At 36.1% G+C, this 22,961-nt stretch overlaps 2 protein-coding genes across 4 annotated transcripts in view; both read left to right on the forward strand.

Annotated features, from left to right (window-relative positions):
• The window catches only part of LOC125834553 (auxin response factor 8-like), a 771,942-nt gene that overhangs the window by 316,517 nt on the left and 432,464 nt on the right, over positions 1-22,961 (forward strand). The gene's annotated exons all lie outside the window — the stretch shown is intronic.
• On the forward strand, positions 1,995-22,175 carry LOC125834579 (autophagy protein 5). Of its 2 annotated transcripts, XM_049513718.1 has the most exons (8): positions 1,995-2,205; positions 4,945-5,069; positions 7,174-7,240; positions 15,260-15,349; positions 16,720-16,807; positions 19,756-19,899; positions 21,035-21,163; positions 21,722-22,175. In XM_049513718.1, the coding sequence occupies exons 1-8, from the start codon at positions 2,086-2,088 to the stop codon at positions 22,066-22,068; spliced, it is 1,110 nt and encodes a 369-aa protein (XP_049369675.1). In that variant the 5' UTR covers positions 1,995-2,085; the 3' UTR covers positions 22,069-22,175. The 2 variants fall into 2 exon arrangements, with proteins under 2 accessions (XP_049369675.1, XP_049369676.1); XM_049513719.1 differs by lacking the exon at positions 21,035-21,163 and having other exon boundaries at positions 2,051-2,205.

Raw genomic sequence — 22,961 nt, forward strand, 5'->3', positions numbered from 1 at the left:
TCTGTTGCTCTCCAGATTTCAGCTTGCTCCTGTTCTTGTTTTCTTTCAAAGTTGATGCCTATTTTCCTTTTTTGATAGCCTCAGCATGTTATCTTGTTTGGGTTTCCGAGTTTCAAATGTTGTCTTTTTTCAAACTCTAAGTAAGTTGTTTTGATCAAAGGAGAATGTTGTTGCTTTAATATTAAATCTTATTTTCTCTACTACTGGATGTTGATATTCCTTGGTGTTCAAGGTAATGTCTTGATAGCTTGGGTTTGAATTTGTCTAACAAAGTAGTAGCCTTATTGTGTGAAATTGGGTTTGCCTTGTTGTTGACACATTCATGATTGGTACTTATTTGTTGGATCTATTGTTGTCTATATTCTGTTTTGTGTTGCAAGCATCAAGCCTTCCATGTCTCTTATCAGGTTATTAGCATCATCTTCAATAAGTTTTAAAAGTCTTAAGGTTGTCTGTTGTGATTTGGCTTAAGGCATATTTGTCCTATTTAATTTTATAAGGAGTAAAGAGTCATGCAATTTGAAGTTAATCTAATAAATGCATGTATATATGTTCTCTGTTATTAGTAGGCCTATTAGATTTGCCTTATGAGTGATATCTTTCATGATAAAAAAAATGAGATTTTCTTGTTCTTTAGGAAGTCACATGCTTGGCAGTAACTAGTTTTCTTATTGTTTGCATCACTTAGTATAATTAATTACTCCCTTTGTCCAGTAAAGATATTATCTAAATAGTTGATTTAGTTGGGTATTTTGTGATTAAATGGCATAAGCTTTCATGTCTCGTTCCTTTTTGCCATCACTGTTTTCCTCCCTCCCATTTCCCTTTGGTTAATTAATTCTTGTTCCTATAAACAAATACCTTTTAATGTTTATTGAGTTAATTGTGAGTAATGTTCAATTTTACGCAAGCTTGCCTCTTTGATTTTGATGTGGGAGATAAATATTGCCTTATTCTTAGCATGTTCATGAGTATTTATTTATTTATACCCGTTGTGAAATTTCTAGCTCCGCCACTGCTCTATATCCTCCATTTTGTAGAGAGTAATTTGGAGAACTACTATTCACTTCTCTATTTCACTTTTTGATTATTTTAGTATTATTTCTATTATATCATTAATTAAGTCTTTATTATTTGTAATTATTTTTTCAATGTAATATAACATCTAAAATATATTATTGACAAATTACTTCTTCCACCCGAATTAATAATTTTTCTATTTTATTTTTTTCAAAAAAATGTCACTTTAAATATGCAATTTGAAAGTATTTGAATATTATTTATATTATATAAGGCTATTAATTAAGTCTCTAATATTTATAATTATTTTTTAAGTAATATAACATCTAAAAACATATTATTGATAAGTATACTACTTCTATCCCGAATTAACAATTTTTTTAATTTAATTTTTAAAAATTTCTCATCACTTTAAATATGTAATTTAAAATTAATAATTATTTTTCAATATGAAGAATGCACAAATTTACATGATAATTCAAACAATCTATTTTTATGTTATAGTAATAAATTATTAACTACACTTTTTAATGAACATGAAAATAATTGATGCAATAGTTCAAAATCGAATAGAATAAGTAAATTAGTACACGAAATAATTGGATACAAGATGTTTTTTTTTATTTTTAGCTACACATAAAAACTATAAGGACGACATTGCATTAATAGAACATTTATGGGAGCAACATAATAGTTTTAAAGTTAAGTATTTATGTAAAAGTTTAAAATAAATTTTACGATGATGCAATATTTATTATGTAATTGTTTTAATTAATAATCCCACTTTTATTTGAATTGTTCATTAATATATAATTAGAATAAATATTAAATGAAGAATTTGAAAAGAATAAAATTTCATGTTACTTAATGAGTAAAATAAAGAATTAGATTGAAGCGGAATGCCGAGAATTTTATATTTAAATATAGATTAAAATTAAGAATAGGTCTGACTTCACGGTACCGGTGATCGTTGAAGAAGTAAAGTTATTGGAGAGAAGGTCGACTATTACCTTTCTCTGTGCAGAAGAAGAGAAGAGAAGAGAAGAGAAGGGTGAATTGAAGATAATGGAAAATAAAGGAGAAGGAACTGAAGCACAGAAATATATATGGGAAGGAGCAATTCCTCTGCAGATTCATCTTCATGAATCCGAAGTCACTAATCTCCCTGCTCCTCCCCCTGCCATGGTACTCCTTTTTCCAATCTTGACAATGCTTTCAATTGCTTTATTATTACCACTTATTCATCGATTTCGTTTTGATGAATGTGCATGCGTTTTTTTTTTGAATCAATTCTTTGATTTCCTGAATATCCAATGTTAAAATTCTTTGCTTTAGTGGTGGTAAAACACTACACCTCCAATCTATGGATCGGGATTCTGGCTAACTGGAGAAACCCTGATGATTCATTGGGAAGGGGATAGAATGTTTCAATGTGAATTGATCGCCAAAGATTGGTTTGAAATCCAGCTCGGGTTAGATCAGGGAATAGCTGGGGTAAGGGGGAACCACTGTTGAACTATTGGGAAAGGGAAATAAATGATGGTTTGGTCATAAATTGCCAGCACCCACGTCTGACCTATATATTAGGGGTTGAAGTTGCACGGGGAATTGCTGTTGATAGTTTAGAAACTGAAATAAAGTTTGAAAAGTGGGTTATGGCAATGTAACATAATGTTGATGGTTTTTTTAATGTGAGGTTCTGAGATTTGTGGTTTACATTAGTATTTGGGCTAATACCGAAAACTAGTTTCAAGGAAGAAAGTGGATTTACTTTTTGCTACACATGATTTACATGTCTAATATGTTTATCATAGGTACATTCTAAAGGTGGGAAGGAAATGCTAATTAAGAGCACTTTCTCAGTATTCCTACATATTTTACGTCCTTGTTGCGTCCTTCAGTCAGTGTTACAGAAAAGTTGACACCAAAGAAAATTGTTATGGGAAAGGAAGTTTCATTTGGTTAGATGGGAGATCGTGACATATCCCAAGTGTTAGGGAGGGTTTGGAGTTAAAGATTTAAGGGTCTTCAATAAGGCATTATTTGGTATAGTTATGGAGATTCGGGGCGGAGGAACAAGCTTTTTGGAGAGGGATAATAGTGGACAAATATGGGGCTATGGAAAGAGGGTGGAGAACTAAAGATGTAAATATTCCTATGGATATGGTTCAAGGACTAACACTATGGAAGGATGGGTAAAATTTAGTGGTAATGTATCATTCTAGGTTACGAGTCGGGAGGACAGTTAGTTGTTGGGGGCATGGTGGGGACAACACTTTAAAAGAGGATTTCCTAGAATTTATAGATATCATGTCATAAGGATTTTTGACTATCCACAAAATTCGGATAATACAGGGTGGTAAGATATTTTTGGACTTCAGGTTAAGGAGAAATTTTCATGATTGGGAGGTGATTGAGTTCCAAAAATTGTTAGATTTGCTTCACAAACAAAGCATGACATTTTATTGCCATAATGCATGGAGGTGGGATTTGGGGAATTGCAAGGTTTTTCTATAAGTCTGTCTATGAAAAGCTATTAATTTGGGAGGAGGCTGTCTACCCTTATATTCCCAGTTTATGTGACTTTTTTTTAGTTAGTTTCACAAAGAGTGACACCTTTTTATTTTTGGTAACAATTTAATTTTAAACTTTCCATTTTACCTTAAAATAGATAGTTTACAGCCACACAAGTATCTATGACTTGTTTTAAACCACAAACTTCAAAAATCTTCTGTTCATTCTTAAACTCCATGCTTAGTCAACACCTTCACATAAATTTGGATGGTGGAAGTAGTTTGATTTGGATTCCAAAAGTTTCAAGGGAAGTGTGTTTCTTCACTTGATTTGCAGCTAGAAGGGTGAACTTAACAAACGAGAATCTTAGGAAGCGGAACGTCATTTATGTCGATTAGTGTTTCATGTGAAAGGAGGCTGGTGAAGATGGTAATCATCTCCTTCTACATTGTGTGCTTTTACCTTGAGGTTATGGTGGGACATACTTAATTGGTTCAACATATCATGGGTGATGCCAAACACTGTCAAAGAGTCAAGTTCAACTGGAATTGTGGTAAAAGGAGGAAGAGGCATTGAGCTGGAATGTTGCTCAGCTAGCACTCATGTGGGTTATTTGGAGAGAAATAAAATGAAAACTTTTGAGGGGGTACTAATGAATTTTGAGAATGTGAGGCCATAGCCTCTTATCCCTTACTTTCTTTTGGTGTGCTCCCATGAAGTGCCTTTTTGTATAGAAGATGGGTATTTCTTGTAGAAAAACATATTTATCTGTAGTTTTCTATTTTTTGGGTATACTAGTATACATTGCTTTTGTTAAACCTAAACATTAATGGAGTATATTTACTTTATTAAAAAAAGAAGAAATAAAAAGGCATTCAGGATATGTTGATATGATAAATATGAGTTCCATATTAAGTGTTTTGAGTTATTTGCTAAAATTGCCAATGGGCTGCGACATTAAAGTAGGAATATCTCTGCTAAAATCCCAAACAAAAATATAACTCTTTTTGGAATTGAGTACAATCAGGTTCAAATAGCATTTTCACTCTTAATTCCAATTTCCAGTAGACCATACTCGTTAAATTTCTTTCTGGTAAAAAAAGACCAACAATTCCCTAGGAGAAACTGTTTTTTTTTTTTTTTTGCGGTTCCTATCTTTTTCATCATGATTCAAATCTTAGGAGACTGAAATCAGCTGTCCTCTGCAGCTACTTAGTTTACTGCAGTGTCATGGTTATTATACCAGACACATGAATGAATGCATAATAACCCGATATCCCCCCCTCCCCTCCACCAGACTCTCTCTCTCTCTCACACACACACACATATATATATAGAGAGATATTTTATTTTTTATAATCTACAAAAAACTAATTTATTTTTTATATTTGATGGTGTTCCGTGTTGCAGATTTTAGCTCCTCGAATTGGGTACCTGCCTCTTTTAGCACAAAAAGTAGAGCCTTTCTTCAGTAATTCACTTCCTCCAGGTGTAGATACCATATGGTTTGAGTACAATGGCTTGCCTCTCAAATGGTATGCATACTCTCATGCCAATCAGTGTATCTTGGTCATGAGTTTATTTCTCAGTGGTTGAATTGTTGAGTCGTTATAGTATATTCCACTGCTCGAAACAATTGTATACACTGATACATGAATGAGTTCACTCGATGTATTCAGGATCTCTTTATTCTAGATTAACCGTTTGCAATGTTTGATTTTTTTCTTGTTTAAGAATCATATTCTCCAGAAATATGCTACAGTTCTTTTTTCAGTTTATCTAGTTCTTGTCTTTACAACTTTTTTTTTGAGAAGGTAACATTTGTATGTATTGACTAAAACCAGTACATGGATTGTACTGAAGCCATAATTACAACATATCAACAAAACACGATATCTGAATCTAAAATCTAACAAGAGCGAAGGATCTCAATAATTGATTTAGTATCCTCTAGGTACATCTGTTTGCACCAGAAATAAAAAAGTCTGATACAGTTCAATTTGATCTTCTCAAGATCACAACTTTTTCTCTCAAAACATCTAGCATTTCTCTCTCCAGATTGTCCACCAAATACAGACTGGGACAATCCTCCATCGGTCTCTGTATGAAGCTCCCACACCTACCTCTTTCCAACTGTAGAGAAGGTGGGTGATTCTGTTAGGCATAGTCCAAACAATACCCCTGAGGCTGATAAAAATCCTCCAAAGTTGGCTTGTTACTGACCATCTCAACCTCTTCTCCACACAAATAGCATCTGGAGCACATAAAGAACTTCCTCTTCTTGAGACTTTCTTGTGTCAGGACTACTTCTCTTGCCAGTAATCAAGTAAAACATGCCACCTTGAAGGGGATTTTTGTATTACAGATCTGTTTTCATGGCCATTGTGGTGGCTGTTGTCCACCTTGGTTCAAAAATTTGTATGCTGAGTTCACCTTAATCATGCCTTTGCTATCTTTGTTCCACCATAGTCTATCAACCTCATCCTTTGCCCCTTTGAACTCTTCCAAAGCTCTGAAAATTCTGTGACGGTTACAATTTCCTAGTCATTAAAATTCCTTCTAGCTGGATGTTCTGTCCTTGTTGTGTCCAACTGTCAGCCAAACTCATTTGTTGATGTACTGCCATAACATACATCTCAGGTAAAAGGTTCTTTAAACTAGCACGTCCCAGCCATTTGTCCTCCCAAAAGGTCTTACTTCCATTGCCTACCCTCACAGTTGTGTTGTTTTCAAAAAAGGCCAAAAAGTTCTGATAGACCTCCATAGACTTACACCATAGGGTGTAGATACCTCCTTTGTCATCCATATGTTCTCCTCTCCCTATTTAGCTTTAATTACTTTACCCCTGTATGCTTGAGGCTGAGTATCTCCATAACCACTTCAGTCTAAGTCCCTTGCTTTGCATTTTCAGATTTCTTACTCCTAAAACCCCCTTGCTTCTTTCCCCAAAGAACCTTGTTCAATTTGACCAAGTGCTGAACAGTAGAGTCATTTTCCTTAATCCCTTTCCAAAGATAATCTCTCCTAATCTTGTCTAATCTTTGTATCACTCCATTAGGAATGGGAAAGATAGACATCATGTAGGTTGGAACTTGGAAGAGCATCCAAAACAGAGTTGATGAGAGTGACTCTGCCACCTATGGAGATGTACTGAGATTTCCATCTAATTAACTTCTCACACTTTTCAATCAATGAGTTCCAAATGCTCATTGCCTTTGACTTGGCACCTACAGGCATACCCAAGTACATAGTAGGCAGGGAGTTGTCTTTACAGCTTTTGTCGTCACATATCACATCATCCAGTTATCTTTTTCTTTTTTTGTCCCAATGCATGCAAAGCAGTCTTGTCATACATTCTCTTTATATGTTGATGTCTGTTGATGGTAGCCAACTATGTCAATTAGAACACTAGCTGGCATCCGCAGCTCAAATGTATAGCAGTTGATCATCATGAATTGACTTATTCATTCTGGAACATCTTCTTTGAATAACATTTGAAGAACCTGAAGAGGATGATACCACGTTGGACGTCTTTCTTAGCTTTTCTTGTTTTCCTCATTTAAGAGTGTTTGGCTGTCCCTATATTTGTTTTGTAATGCGATTAATATTTTCTTTTGATGGATATTTGTGTTCTTTCAGGTATATACCTACTGGGGTACTCTTTGATCTTCTTTGTGCAGAACCTGAACGGCCTTGGAATCTGACGGTATGTCAACATATTTTGCTTTAAGCTAATAAGCTATGTGGAATTTTTAGCTGAAAGTAACACCGTATTTGTTGGAGTTTTCTGAGGAAGGGTACTAGAAAGTGGCAACATAGCTTGATTCTATAGAATTTAGCAAGCACAAATAAGAAGTGGAAGTGCAGACATGAAATCCATCACATAATCTTTTTTCTCAAGCCCCCACTTGTCGACTAAATTGAGGGTGCAATTGATACCAATATATGAAGTTTATTTAATGTCTTAATGACTAAGGGGGTGTTTGGATGGGCTTTTTTAAAGTGACTTATAAGCCAAAAGCTAAAAGTTAAAAGTTGAGGACACCCAACTTTTGACATTTTTCGGTACTTTTTCAGCCTTTAAAGAAGTGCTTAAAAGCACTTTTTGAGTTACCCCAACACTTTCAAAACTAAAAAACAACTTAAAAGCCAAAAGCCACTAAAAATAAGTCAATCCAAACACCCACTAAATCACTAATCTGCTTTCTTTTAACTTCACCTTTCTGTTTTGAGAAAACGGGGGTTAAAGCTATTTGCTTCATCAACTGAAGAAAGCTAAATGTTGTCTCTTAACAGATAAAGATTGCAAACACTTGCCCTTCCTTATCCTCTCCCTTGGTTTTATGCCAAAAGCATTCTAATTGTAAAATAATTCTAGGAGAAGTGAATGGCTAGGATGGAAATATATTATATGGTCAATTGATCACTTAATGTACGATTTCTGCATGAAGCATCTCTTGTGCAGATGATATTCTTAAAGATTTTGAATCCGTTTGGATAAATGGCCCGTTACATTTTTTTGGTAGAACATATAAGCTTATTATCTGAATACAACAATTATTTATGTGTTTGACACTTTACGATTTGATTCGTTTGAAGAATAGGAGGAAACAAGAGAGGCAGTAAAACTGTAAAATGATGGTGCTTTTTAAGTTAAAATAAACTATATACCTCTTCATTTCAATTGACCTGTTTGTTTTTCATAAGGTAATTACAAACTTAATGTATGGTTGCACAAGTGTAATTACACAGTTAAATATTATTCAATTTTACCTATTACTAAGTGTTAGAATAGAATAGGTAAACACAATCCTACACAAAATAGGAATAGTTTATAGTCTCCTATTTGGTAAGGAATTGTATTATTTAGTGTCTATAAATAGGGTTCTCTATGTAATAATTAGAACAACAATTCAATAATATTTTTCCCATATATTTCTCACATGGTATCAGAGCATTGGTGAGAAACTTACCCAAAATAATAATAATAATTAAAAAAGAAGAAGAAAAAGTCAGAATCCGGTGACTGTAATGGCTGGTTTGCATTGTTGTCTTGTTTTACAAGTGCTGTGCAAAAACCCACACCACCACGAGGTGCGGAACACTCAGGCGAGCAAACCCCAGTGGGATCCTCTGACTTTCACCTTGTCACGTGCCCCCACGCGCCGCCGGCAGCTGCAGGTTCGCGTCACCACGCGCGTCACGTGCTGGCGAGTGCGACACTTTCCGGCCAGTTTTTTCGACCCATTTTTTTTTCATTGAGGTCGCCTCTCCATTCTGAGGCAGATTGTATATTTATTTTCTTATTCCGACCAGTTTCAGGCAGTCAGACCTAATTTCCGGCGACTGCACCTTTTTTTTCCAAATTCCGACCATCCTTGTCTTTTTTTTTTTTCCTCTCTCTAAATTCATAATATGTCTTTAGGGATTGATATTTTTGGCTCCAATAATATAGGTAGTTCAAGTGCTATGATCACTTCAGAACCATTAATGGGAAGCTAAACTATTTAGCTTGGGCTTCCTCGATTGAGTTATGGTGCAAGGGGCAAGGCGTTCAAGATCACTTAACCAACAATACTTGTGTGATAGATGAAAAGGCAAAGGCTAGTGAGACAGATAATAAAGTCAAAGCACAATGGGAGAAGGTTGATGCTCAATTATGTAGTCTCCTATGGCGATCTATCGATTCCAAGTTGATGCCCTTGTTTCGCTCATCCCAAACATGTTATTCAGTTTGGGAAAAGGCTCGTGCTTTATATACTAATGGTATATCTCGATTCTATGATGTGATATCTAGAATGACTAGCTTAAAGAAACAAGAATCTGATATGTCTACTTACTTGGGACAGGTATAAGCAGTCATGGAGGAATTTGACACATTGATGCCAATCACTACAAATGTGGACAAACAACAAGAACACAGACATACGTTGTTTCTAGTTCTTACACTTGTTGGACTTTCTACTGACCATGATTCAGTGCGTGATCAGATTTTAGCTAGTCCTACCATTCCTACAGTTGATGAATTATTCTCTCGTCTACTTCGTCTTGCCGTGCCTCCCAACCACAAAGTAGTTTCATCACCGACCATTGACTCATCTGCTCTCGCATCTCAAACCATAGAAAAATGAGCATATCAATCTATGGAGAATCGACGAGGAGGAGGTCGTCTTGGAAAACCTCGATCCAAGTGTAGTTATTGTCATAAGTCTGGACACACTCGTGACATATGTCATAATTTGCATGGTCCACCACCCAGTTATGATCCTGCTACTCTAAAGGAATATAATGAGTTCCTTCGTAATCGTGCAAGTAAGCATACATCTTCACAAGAAGCATTTGTTGCTCCACCTGATCGACCATCCCATAATGCTCATATTGCTCAATTAGAATATGATGAGTTCCTTCAATATCGAGCAAGTAAGCAAACGTCTCCACAAGTAGCTTCGGTTGTTCAACATGATGTTGCTGCTGCGGGTAATTCTTTTGCTTGTGTTTCACAGTCTAATACTCATGGATCATGGGTTATGGACTCAGGCGATTCTGATCATGTTTCTGGTAACAAATCACTTCTGTCAGATATTGTTTATTCACAATCTCTTCCTGCTATTACTTTGGCCAATGGGATACAAACAAAACCGAAAGGGGTTGGAAAAGCCACACCCCTATCTTCTGTCACTCCAGACTCTGTTCTTTATGTCCCTGGTTCTCCTTTTAATTTGGCATCTGTTAGTCGTTTGACACGTGCCCTACATTGTGGCATAACCTTTTTTGATGATTTTTTCTCATGTAGGACCGCAATACAGGACAGACGATTGGCACAGGACATGAATCACAAGGCCTTTACTATCTTACCTCTTCAAATACCTTCACAGCATGCCTGTTACAGATCCTCCGGACCTCATTCACAAACGTTTGGGGCATCCGAGTCTATCTAAACTGCAACAGATGGTGCCTAGTTTATCTAGTTTATCCAAATTAGATTGTGAGTCGTGTCAACTTGGGAAACACACTCGTGCCACATTTCCACGTGGTACTGAGGCTCGTTTAGAGTCTATTTTTTTATTAGTTCATTCTAATGTTTGGGGTCCTAGTAGAGTCAGTTCCACCTTAGGATTTCGTTATTTTGTTAGATTCATTGATGATTATTCGAGATTTACTTGGGTTTTCTTAATGAAAGATCGTTCTGAGTTATTTTTTATATTCAAAAGTTTCTTTGCTGAAATAAAAAATCAGTTTGGTGTTTCTATTCGTACTTTTCGTAGTGATAATGCCTTAGAATACTTATCATCCCAGTTTCAGGAGTTTATGTCTGACCAAGGAATTATTCACCAAACATCTTGTCCATACACTCCTCAGTAAAATGGTGTAGCGGAAAGAAAGAATAGGCATCTCATTGAGACTGCTCACACTCTCCTTATTGAATCCCATGTTACACTGCGTTTTTGGGGTGATGCAGTCCTTTCATCTTGCTATTTAATTAATAGAATGCCCTCATCTTCTATTTAGAATCAGGTTCCACATTCCATACTATATCCTCAGTCACATCTCTATTCTATCCCTCCTCGTGTATTTGGGAGCACATGCTTTGTTCATAACTTAGCCCCAGTAAAAGATAAATTAGCCCCTCGTGCTCTTAAATGTGTCTTTCTTGGTTACTCTCGAGTTCAAAAAGGGTATCGTTGCTATTCACATGATCTCCACCGATATCTTATGTCTGTCGATGTAATATTCTTTGAATCTCAACCTTACTACACATCTTCTGATCATCCTGATATCTCTGAGGTCTTGCCTGTACTGACTTTTGAGGGACCTACAGTATCTTCTCCATCTCCAGTTGTAGTGCCACCACTCCTAACTTACCATCAACGTCCACGTCCAGCAATAGTCTCAAATGATTCATGTCATGCGCCGGACCCTGCTCCCACTGCGGCCTTGCCTCCTGCTAGTCAATCGATTGTACTTCAAAAAGGTATACGATCTACTCGAAATACTAATCCACATTATACTTTCTTGAGCTATCATCGTTTATCTTCACCCCATTATGCCTTTGTATCATCTTTGTCCTCTATTTCCATCCCTAAGACTACAGGAGAAACACTTTCTCATTCTGGATGGAGGCAGGCTATGATTGATGAGATGTCTGCTTTACATTCGAGTGGTACTTGGGAGCATGTCTCCCTTCCTACTGGTAAGTCTACTGTTGGTTGTCGTTGGGTTTATGCGGTCAAAATTGGTCCAAATGGTCAAGTCGATCGACTTAAGGCTCGCCTTGTTGCTAAAGGGTATACTCAGATATTTGGGCTAGATTATAGTGACACTTTCGCTCCTGTGGCCAAAATAGCATCAGTCCGTCTTTTTCTATCTATGGCTGCCGTTCGTCATTCGCCTCTTCATCAGTTGGACATTAAGAATGCTTTTCTGCATGGTGATCTAGAGGAAGAAGTCTATATGGAGCAACCACCTGGTTTTGTTGCTCAGGGGGAGTCTAGTAGCCTTGTATGTCGATTGCGTCGGTCACTCTATGGTCTGAAACAGTCTCCTCGAGCTTGGTTTGGAAAGTTCAGCACAGTAATTCAGGAGTTTGGCATGACTCGTAGTGGCGCTGATCACTCTGTGTTTTATCGGCATTCAGAACCAAATCTGTGTATTTATTTGGTTGTTTACGTTGATGATATCGTTATCACCGGCAATGATCAAGTTGGTATCGCTAATTTGAAGCAGTATCTTTTTCAGCATTTCCAAACTAAAGACCTCGGCAGACTGAAATATTTTCTTGGTATTGAAGTTGCTCAGTCTAGATCAGGTATTGTTATTTCTCAACGCAAGTATGCTTTAGACATTCTTGAGGAGATATGAATGATGGGATGTAAACCCATTGACACTCCTATGGATCCGAATGTTAAACTCCTTCCAGGACAGGGGGAGCAACTCAGTAATCCTGAAAGGTATAGACGGTTAGTTGGAAAGTTGAATTATCTCACGGTGACTAGACCGGACATCTCTTTTCCTATGAGTGTTGTAAGTTAGTTTATGACTTCTCCTTGTGATAGTCATTGGGATGCGGTTGTTCGTATTCTGCGATATATAAAGTCAGCTCCTAGTAAAGGACTACTCTTTGAGGATCAAGGCCATGAGCATATCATCGGATATACGCTGATTGGGCAGGATCACCCTTTGATAGACGTTCTACATCCGGATATTGTGTTTTAGTTGGAGGTAATTTGGTGTCATGGAAGAGTAAGAAACAAAGTGTGGTTGCTCGATCCAGTGCAGAAGCAGAATATCGAGCAATGGCTGTAGCAACTTGTGAGCTAGTTTGGATCAAACAGTTGCTTGGAGAACTGAAGTTTGGAGAAACCGGTCATATGGAACTTGTGTGTGATAATCAAGCAGCCCTTCATATTGCATCAAATCCAGTGTTTCATGAGAGGACTAAGCACATTGAGATTGATTGTCACTTTGTAAGAGAAAAGATACTCTCAGGTGATATTGTTACCAAATTTGTGACGTCAAATGATCAACTTGCAGATATCTTCACCAAGTCTCTCACCGGTCCTCGTATTAATTACATTTGTAACAAGCTAGGTACATATAATTTGTATGCACCAGCTTGAGGGGGAGTGTTAGAATAGAATAGGTAAACACAATCCTACACAAAATAGGAATAGTTTATAGTCTCCTATATGGTAAGGAATTGTATTATATAGTGTCTAGAAATAGGGTTCTCTATGTAATAATTAGAACAACAATTCAATAATATTTTTTCCATGTATTTCTCACACTTAGTATATACATATTAATTTTTTAAAATATAGGTTAAATAATTGTAAATTTGTAACTAATATTGCAATAAATTATTGATATACAATTTCCAAATGTATGATATTTTAGTTGAATTGATTAATAAAGATTCTAACTTAGCACACACAATTTGCAAAATATCATGAACTACATGTTTGACCAAAAAAAATTACAACCATAACTTCATAACATTGTTCAAATGTTTGATAAAAAATAATCTACAAATTTTGTCATCACCAAGTATATGTTAAGTTTCTCTATAACCTCATTCAACAAGAAAATCCAACTTTAATGCAATCATTATAAGTCAAGTTTGGAGATGACTCGTTGTTTCTATGAATATGAGGTATAGTTTCAAAAATTTAGAATAATAACACAACTAAGCAAAATGAAGAAAATAAAATAAATAAATAAGAAAGAAACAAAATATGAGAAATTATATGGAAGCACGTAAAGTGAAAGTTTGGAAATGAGAAATAAAGAAATGAAAGATAAACAATGTAAAAATCATATATATATATATAAGAGAACCCTAGGTTTGCCTACGTGGCACCACCACAAACCAGAATTCCCTTTTAACTTATTTATTTCCAAAACTGGCCTTCCCTTTTCATGAAAAATTGTGACTTTTATGAAAAGTTTTGACTTTTATGAAAAGTTGCGACTTTTATGAAGAGTTGCGACTTTTATGAAAAGTTGCGACTTTAATGAAGAGTTGCTACTTTATGAAAAGTTGTGACTTTTATGAAATGTTGTGAACTTTCCGAAGGGTTGCAACTTGCAACTTTTCCAAATAGTTGTAACATTTCCGATAAGGCACGATAAATATTTGTTCACACTACCCTTTGTTATCTATAAATAGAGGGATTTCCTCCCATTTTAAAACAACGAAAATTCTGAACCTCCTCTTCTTCTTCTGCACAATTAAATATTCGTGTACATTGCTCTTGTAGAGCGGCTCACTGACACTATTGCTTATGTTACAGGTCCTAGTATGTATTTTTACAGTCATTAATTTATGCTTATGTTATTAATGATAAATTATAAGATGTTATAATTTTTATTTTCCTTTACATTATTAATGTTTGTCACAACGTAATCTTGTATGTAAGATAATATAACTTTTTAGTTTTAATGACTGATAGATTTTTAGTATTATTTTATAAATTCCGTGATATTGAATTCACGCGCAAAGCGCGGGTAATTTTACTAGTATAATATATTTGAAAAATATAAAAGGAATATCAAAATGAAAAAGAATTTTAAATAAAATATAAATTAAAAGGAATAGAAATTAAAGTTAAAATAAAACAATGAAGATAATGACCTTGTAATTACACCATGTAATTACTAGCAATTTTCAACCCCCTTATAAGAATTGAAGAGTGTGATTACTCCCTCAATTACACCTAATTACACCCTGGCCAAGTAATTACTCGGTCAAACTCAGACAAACATACCAAAACTGTATAATTACCACCCAAGGGTGTGGCTTAGTGGTCAATGAAGTGGTTGAGAACCCTGAGGTCTCAGGTTCAAAACTTAGCGGAGACAAAAAACACTTGGTGATTCTCCCCCCGTCCTAGCCTTGGTGGACAGAGTTACCTGATACTTGTTCCTAGTGGGAGGTGGCAGATATCCTGTGGAATTAGTCGAGGTGTGTGAAAGCTGGCCCTGACACCACGGTCATAAAAAAAGTCTATAATTACACCTATTTGCACTAAATTCCATTACACCTATTTACACTCAATTCCAATTACAAAGTGGGTTTTCAAACCGGCCTTACAGAATCCAACCACCTTGTTACTTTGGACTTAACTTTTATGATGTTGTAGCATGCTTTAGTTAATGAGACAAGTTATTATATTATCAGGGATGCATCTTAGTTTATTGGCAACACCTTCGTGAAATCTCTCTGCAGGTACATTTTAGAGGATATCCTGGAAATGTTTTAACACCCTGTGACAGCGAAGATAGTGTAAAATGGAGCTTTATCAATTCATTTAAAGAGGTGAGGTATAGTTTCTTTTGTTAGCTTCTGCACTTTTAACCTCTTTCTTTTCTTTTTGATAGGTTAAAGTAAGTTTCAAAAAAAAGTAGATTTCATTAACAAATCTCAGTACCAAGTTGGTACTGAGCAAGTAAAGTTGCTCGGATCTTTTCTTGTAATTACAAGATACATTGTAGCTTGTAAAAGTTTGATCACACCTTATTCTTTTGTGTCCTACTGGTGCTGGATCATTTTGATAGTGGATATATCTAGTTGCAAGTGAGATTTGGTAGGCTATTTCATAATTATATAAATGGGGCTCTACCCAGTGTCAAAAGGGTGCTTAAAGCACGCTTAATCCCTGAAGCAAGGCTCAAAGCGTGTTGAGCGCTTTGCTTAATGTGTGCTTCAGTGTCATCATCAAAGTTCTAAGGCATACTTTTTCTTGCCAATGAACCTCTTCTGAAGAAGTGACACCAAACAGTTGATTTTCCACTTAATAGTATTTTTTTAATTTCTTGGTTCATATGTTTGCCATTCATGTTTATAAACTACTAGTTTTGGACTAAACATATATATTTGTATTCTTTCTCCCTTTGCGCCTTTGTCATTAAAGCCCACACTTTGTTTACGATTTGTGCTTAAAGCCCCAACGGACCTTAGAGTTCTTCTGTACTTATTGCTTTTGATAACACTAGCTCTATCCACCGTGTCACCAGTACTATTACACCCTTCAAATTTATGCGAAGGTATTTAGTTGAATACTAAACTAAAAAAAAGAAAAGGCTTTTAAAATTTGTGAGATAAAATAAATCTGAGAAAGTTATGTGACTAAAAATTGTATAGCCCCCCTTTTATAGAATAGGTACTAAGTTTATCTTAAAATGTGCCTTCTGGTAGCAGATAAAATAAATCTGAGGAATTTATGTGACTATAAATTGTATATTTCTGTGCTCACGTACATTATAGCAAAAAATAGAACATATTAGAGTATCTATTTTTCTGTCGTATTGAAGTAAGTTAAATTTGGTATCAAGTTAACACCCCCCCCCCCCCCCCCACACACACACACACACCACCACATAGAATAGTTACTAAGTTTATCTCAAAATGTGCCTTCTGGTAGCTAATAGCAATGCTCCAGAACTGTGGGACTATGTAGATTGTAGGTTGTCAGAGATGTGAATCTAGGGATGTACGATTGGGGTTCACAATCAATTCGTTCATTTGCGTCCAGTGGACTTTAATTGTGTGCCCACAGACAGAGGACAATGCTGGTTGTAAGAGCTACGAATCACGGGGGATCAGTGTTGGGGTTTAGCTTAGAACTGAGGTCTGATGATGTTGAACTTATGGGGTACATTCTGACAATTTCATTGGCTGAACTGCAGGCAGCATATATAATCAATGGGAACTGCAAAAATGTAATGAATATGTCCCAATCTGACCAATTAGAACTCTGGCGCTCCATTATGGATGGTATGCATCTTAATTGCAGGGTTTATGATACTATGGCTTCTTTTATTTCTGAAGTGACTTATTTTTGTGAATTTATTATGAGCAAGGTAAAGTGCATCGTACTAGTATAACTTGTATGCAAAGTAGTTAGGCTTTTGACTTTTTAACATGGATGATAATGAAACCTCTTTGATTACCTACAAATGCTTTCAGAATAAGGGTAATCTAAATCTGGTCTTAAGAACAGTGAATTAGTATCTTTCTTGTTGAATAAGTTAAAACCTGTTATAACTGCGTATCAATCACCATCAGAACACAAAAAGGAAAACATTGGTTATAGATCAAGACGTTTAAGGTGGTAAAAATCATGCGATGTTATTTGACTTTTAGTTTTCATATCTGACAAAGATAAAAGAAGAACATCAATGTATTACTACCGATATAAAAAAAAAGAAAAGGGAACATCCATGTATTGCTAACAATATTTAAAAAAATAAAAGAACGTCAATGTATTGCTATATTCTCCAGGGTAAATGTTGGTGTATTGGGGTTTCTTCTTGTATTGGACAGTGAAGTTTCCATGAGAAAAAAAAAGGGTCTTTCCAGAATTCTTGTCCAAACTTGTACCCATCCAACCTTGTTTGCTGTTTTAGAGTTGGGGTCAAACTCTTCTCCATAATCTAGATTTCCTAATTAATCACATCTGTGGCTCTACCAAATCTTTTTTTCACCTTAACCTTAGCGTACATTTTTATTTTCTCATAGGCAAGTGGTAAATTAGATGCGAGTTCTGGAATCTTAATAGAACTTCTTGTAGATTTAGTTCTCAGACAATTCACGTCTTAATCTTCTAGGATGATAGTTTCGCAGAATACGCAGAAGTGCTTGAGATAAAATATGTCAGGAGGCAACTTAGCAAATCATTTTTTTTCCAATAAGGAATTGTGATGTCTTCCTATGGAATTTTGGGTCTCTGTATTAGCTCTTATATGGGTGTACAATTTTCTGCAATATTCTCAGTTAGGTTTGTTGTGTGAATGGCATGTTTGATCTATTTCTATGAAGTGTTTATTCTTTATGTGGAATATGAAGAATCCCTCCCTGTTCTGTCCTTTTTTTTTCCCGAAGAAGTTAATATCATTAAAAGGCATCAAGAAGATGAAAAGGTTACAAAAGAGAGTATGTATGTCAGTTCAATTACAAAAGGGAGGCTGCGATAAGGAGGCATTTGGCCATGATTTTTTTTTTCTTTTTTCCGGAGTTACAAGAACAACATACCTAGTGAAATCCACAAGTGGGGTCTGAGGAGGGTAGAGTGTACACAAAACTTACCTCCACAAGGTGGAAGTAGAGAGGTTGGTTCTGAAGGACCCGCGACTCAAGTACAACAAATCAAAGTAGGTGTGGAAAGGGGAAATGATAATGAAGAAACATAACAATTGATAAGGGAATAATAACAACCACAAAAGAGTACGATAACCTAAGCACAATAAACAAAAGATGATGATAGAAATCAAAAGAAGATACTACAAGAATAAGGCTAACACCAAAGCAGGCCCCACCAAGTCTAAACACCTCAAAAAACAAGACAACACACCATACCTACTATTCTAACCTTCTACCCTAATCGCGACCTCCACACCCTCCTACTAAGGTCATGTCCTCAAAAATCTAAAGTTGCGCCATATCTTGTTTATTCACCTCTCCCCAATACTTTTTCACCCTATCTCTCCTCTCTTCGTAGTTCGTATCCACTATATCCAACCTCTTGCACCTCCTCACTGTAGCATCTCCGCATCTCCTCTTCACGTGCCTAACCATCTCAGTCTCGCTTCCCTCATCTTGTCCACTACGGAGGCCACTCCCACCTTGTCCAGATATCTTCATTCCTAATCTTATCGCTCCTAGTAGTATGCCCATACATCTATCTCAACATCCTTATTTCCACAACTTGCATCTTTTGAACATGGGAGTTCTTGACTATCCAAATCTCCGCCCCATGCAACACAATCAGTCTAACCACCACTCCACCACTCTGTAGAACTTACCTTTAAGTTTAGGTGATACCTTTTTATCACACAAGACTCAGGAGGCAAGCCAACACTTCATCCGGGCCGCACAAATACGATGTGTGACATCATCATCGATGTCCCTACTTCCCTTCCAGAAAACACGTTTGGCCATGAAATTCCGGAATTTGGAAAACACCAAAAAACTGCTTTTATTTTTTTCACTCCTGATTTCTCACAAAAATTAGAAAACAACTCCAATTTGTATTTATGGCCAAATACAACTCCAATTTTCAAATATCATTTTTTCACTTTGAAAACAAAAATTACTTTATACAAATTTTCATGGCCAAAGACCCCCTAAGACGAGAGCTAACAAACTCTAAAAAATGATCAGTACTATTTACAGGAGAAAGGTTAACCCAGCTAAATAAAACCAAACATCTAGCCATAAGGGAACTGCCTGAAGTTGAGATACCCATCAAAACATCGGTAATTTGCCTCCATCCAAATTCACCAAAAAATGCTTGCAGATACCATAATCCAAATCTTTTTGGTGTCTTTATCAACTTTCTGTGAATTCCAGCGCACATAGGCTTCACGAATAGTGAATGACATAGCCCAGTTCAGTCCAACAATAGTAAGAACATGCACCAAAGGTCAGTTCCTACTGCACAGTAAAGGATCTGGTGGTTGACACTTACTGAATTGGATTGGCACATAAAACAACTATTGGCTAACTGGAAGTTCCCTATCCTTTGCCAACACAAAGTTAAATGCATTCTGATGAATTTCCTTGACAAAAGGCTGGTTTAATTCTCCATGTATTACTTGCTGCATCTTTTACCTATGTCATGCACATACAGTGCTAGGGGACTGTTTCATCTTTCTAGGTGAGCTTATCATAACCGACCATCCGTGGTTATATGACTAACTGAACTTGTGTTCTTGATGTAACAGGTAATTTAGACTCTTATCTTCGAATCTCATCTAAGCTTAAATTTGGCATACTTGTGGATGATTTTTCAATACAATTGAACATTTCCTCTCCTAAATCACCGGAAAGCACTCAAAATGCAGATGGCCCAGCACCAGCTAAAACAGGTGAGCTACACTTGTATATAGTCAGGCGAGCTTACAGAATATGGTAAAACTGTGGATGTTCAATTGGCCCTCTCTGCGCCCAATTCTCCCCCCTACCCTTTTCGTTGATTATACATATTTTAACGTTGCTCTATAGTTTGTGAATGATGAACTTTTGATTTGACAGCTCTAGCTAGTGGGAGAGATTAAGTTGATATTCTTAGCACTGGTGCATCTTAGAGGAGCTTGCCCTAGCACGTAGTTGAGTGAAGCTATATTCTTGTTATTCGTGTCTCATTGTCCCTTCATGATAAGATTTCTGCTGTTTAAGTTCCTTCATATGACAAGGCTATTCTTCAAATTTTAGTCACCTGTGTTGGTTCACGATTATCTATATTTTCTAATCCCAGTTTAACTTTAAACCATGTCAGTGATAGTTTAAGCCCAACTGTTGGAAGTGTAATTTGATCATCCTTCAGATTTTTCTTATTGACTTGGTGAACTGTTCGAGAGAGATAATTTCATTGTGATTTGGGGTTAAAGTGATGGAACCTGATGAGTTGCCCATGACATGTTTCTTTGTGTGGCACTTGTGAGCTCACTGAAACAACTTGACATGTGCTGTTGTGGCATAGGAGATTGGGCTCTTTCTAGGCTTAAGATTTACTTAAAGCTATCTTGCCAGAACTGATGGCATTTGTTTTTTTTTGAGGAATTGTATTCTTGCAAGATATTAGCATTGTTTTGAATCTCAACCGAGATAAACACTAGGTGATTTCTTCCCATCTGCTCAAGTCTTGATGGCAAAGTTACCCAATACTTGTGCTCGTGCAAGCTGTCCCTGGACATTGGAAAAATAACAGTAAAAACCACTTATTCTTGTTCTGCGTTTATTTGGAGTGGGCTTCAGTAGTTTATTGGTGGGGATGAAAGGAGTGGTCAATGAGATCAATTGTCAAAGTCTCATTGGGAAGCTATCTTAGAGATTGAAACCACCCTTGTCCACTATTCGTTTATCAGTGAAAAGATCATCATCTACCTTAATGATGCATTCTTGCTGCTTGGATCTTTTTGGGATCAACAAAAAGGTCTACTCCATCCTAATTTTTTTACACTAACTCCCATATAAATTGTCTTCTGGTGGTGCTGTATTCAGGTAGAATACCGGTTCGACTGTATGTTAGAACTATCAATGAGGATTTTGACGAGTTAGAAGATGCACCTGTTGTTGACAGTTGGGACAGAATCTCTTACATAAACAGACCTGTTGAGATCCATGGAGATGGTAAGAAATGTGCCCCATATAATCTTTAGTTTCATTTTGTATTTGTGCACGTACAGTGACTCAAACCTCTGGTAACTTCATGAACATCAACGCATACTTAAGATAGGTGATTATATTTTACATTCAGGCTTAACTTTAGTCTTTATTTTCCTATGAGGTAAATGTTGACTGGTGGGGAGGCTAGCAGTTTTGCTTAGGTAGAATAAGATAATGCAAGTAATCTACATCTTTTGGTCCTTTATACCACAATTAAATTTTAGGTGGAATTAGACAAGCTTAGGATGAGGATGGTTTGTGAGCAACCTTGGAATAAAAAACGTATGAGAAAAGAAGTCCCCTGCAATGAAGATCACCAATCTCATATGGGAAGAAAAAGTCACGGAGGTTTGTGTAACAAGTGGTGCTAGCAAAGTTTGTGTAGATTAGGTAGTTGAGTTGAAGGTAGTATTTGATAGGGGAAAGAAGACTCAAAAGCAAAGGTGGGCGAACTCTTGCTGCATTAATAGTTTAATTAGGAAATTGTTGTGATTATTAATGCATAGTACCCTCTCCTTGCAGGTAAATGCTTCACCTTGTATGATGCAATAACAAAACTTCTGCCTGAGTTTTTTGGGGAAAAACTTCCGCCAAAAGATGATGTATCTAAAGAAGAAGTTGAGGTTGAACAGAGATTATCTCCTGAAGAAACAAACAAGAGCAACACGGAACAAAGTGGGGAGATGTTAAATGAGGGCATCGTCTCCTGCTCTGTTTCAGATGGTACTGAGATCAAGCTCCTGCGCATTCAAGGAATTGAACCAAAGATGGAGATTCCTTTTGCATGGGTGGTAAACAATTTGATGAACCCTGAGCACTTTCTTCATATTTGTGTGTATGTCAAAATTCAAGAACCCATCACCATATAGCAAATTGTATATTGAATTAGCTTTTTCAAGAGATTTGGGAATTGTTTAGTTCTGATAGTGTATATATCTCAGTTACTATAAACAAGTGCATATGATATTTTATATGAGAGTTTTCCCTCTAGCTCCTGTCAATGCTTTTTCGAACTCCTCAATCTTGCAATGATCTGAAGTGAAGCATAGACAAAATATAAATTTGTGTGGGTCAATTTTTGTATTTGAAAAATATAAAATATGAAATTCTCAAATTAGACTTATTACAGAATTTGTAATTTTATTTCATAGATGAAATCGCATAGCAGTGTGTTGTGTGTATTGAGAATTGATAAATGATTTAGGGTGGACATTTTTGTTCCACATAGTTGGCAAATCATGACACTCTGGTTCGAGCTGTAATGCTCTTGTGGTTCTTGAATTGTCTCTTTTGGGACTATTGAAAAGTCTTGTCAAATTTATTTTACAACTGTATACATAACACTTTTTTAATAAGAACAGGAATTAAGGCAATGCATTTAATAGTAATTTGGGACAATTCTGCAGCATGTCACCTTGCCATTGTCAATATTCAATAAGGGAAATCCAATATATTTGATAATATGTTCCAAGAGCTAGCATGTGGACATTAATTAATGCATGACAATCTTTGCTAAATGCTCATATATAAAAAATCAAGGGATCAATAGGCTATACATATATATGTCGACAAAAATGATCATGTGAATTTGTACCAACTTGTCTCTATATAAATAGGCAGATGACCTCCTATCATGATGTCATTCCATAATTAGGCCTAGATGCTAAACTAGTCCCCTCTCCCATAACTTGAGTGCAAGAGTGACAAACAAAAAGAAAATAATTGATTTTTGTTATGAAGTTTGCAAGTCCGTCTACCATTG

The sequence above is a fragment of the Solanum verrucosum genome, unplaced genomic scaffold (genome assembly GCF_900185275.1).
Source record: "Solanum verrucosum unplaced genomic scaffold, falcon-dt-bn FXZP01000287.1, whole genome shotgun sequence".
Taxonomy (NCBI): Eukaryota; Viridiplantae; Streptophyta; class Magnoliopsida; order Solanales; family Solanaceae; genus Solanum; species Solanum verrucosum.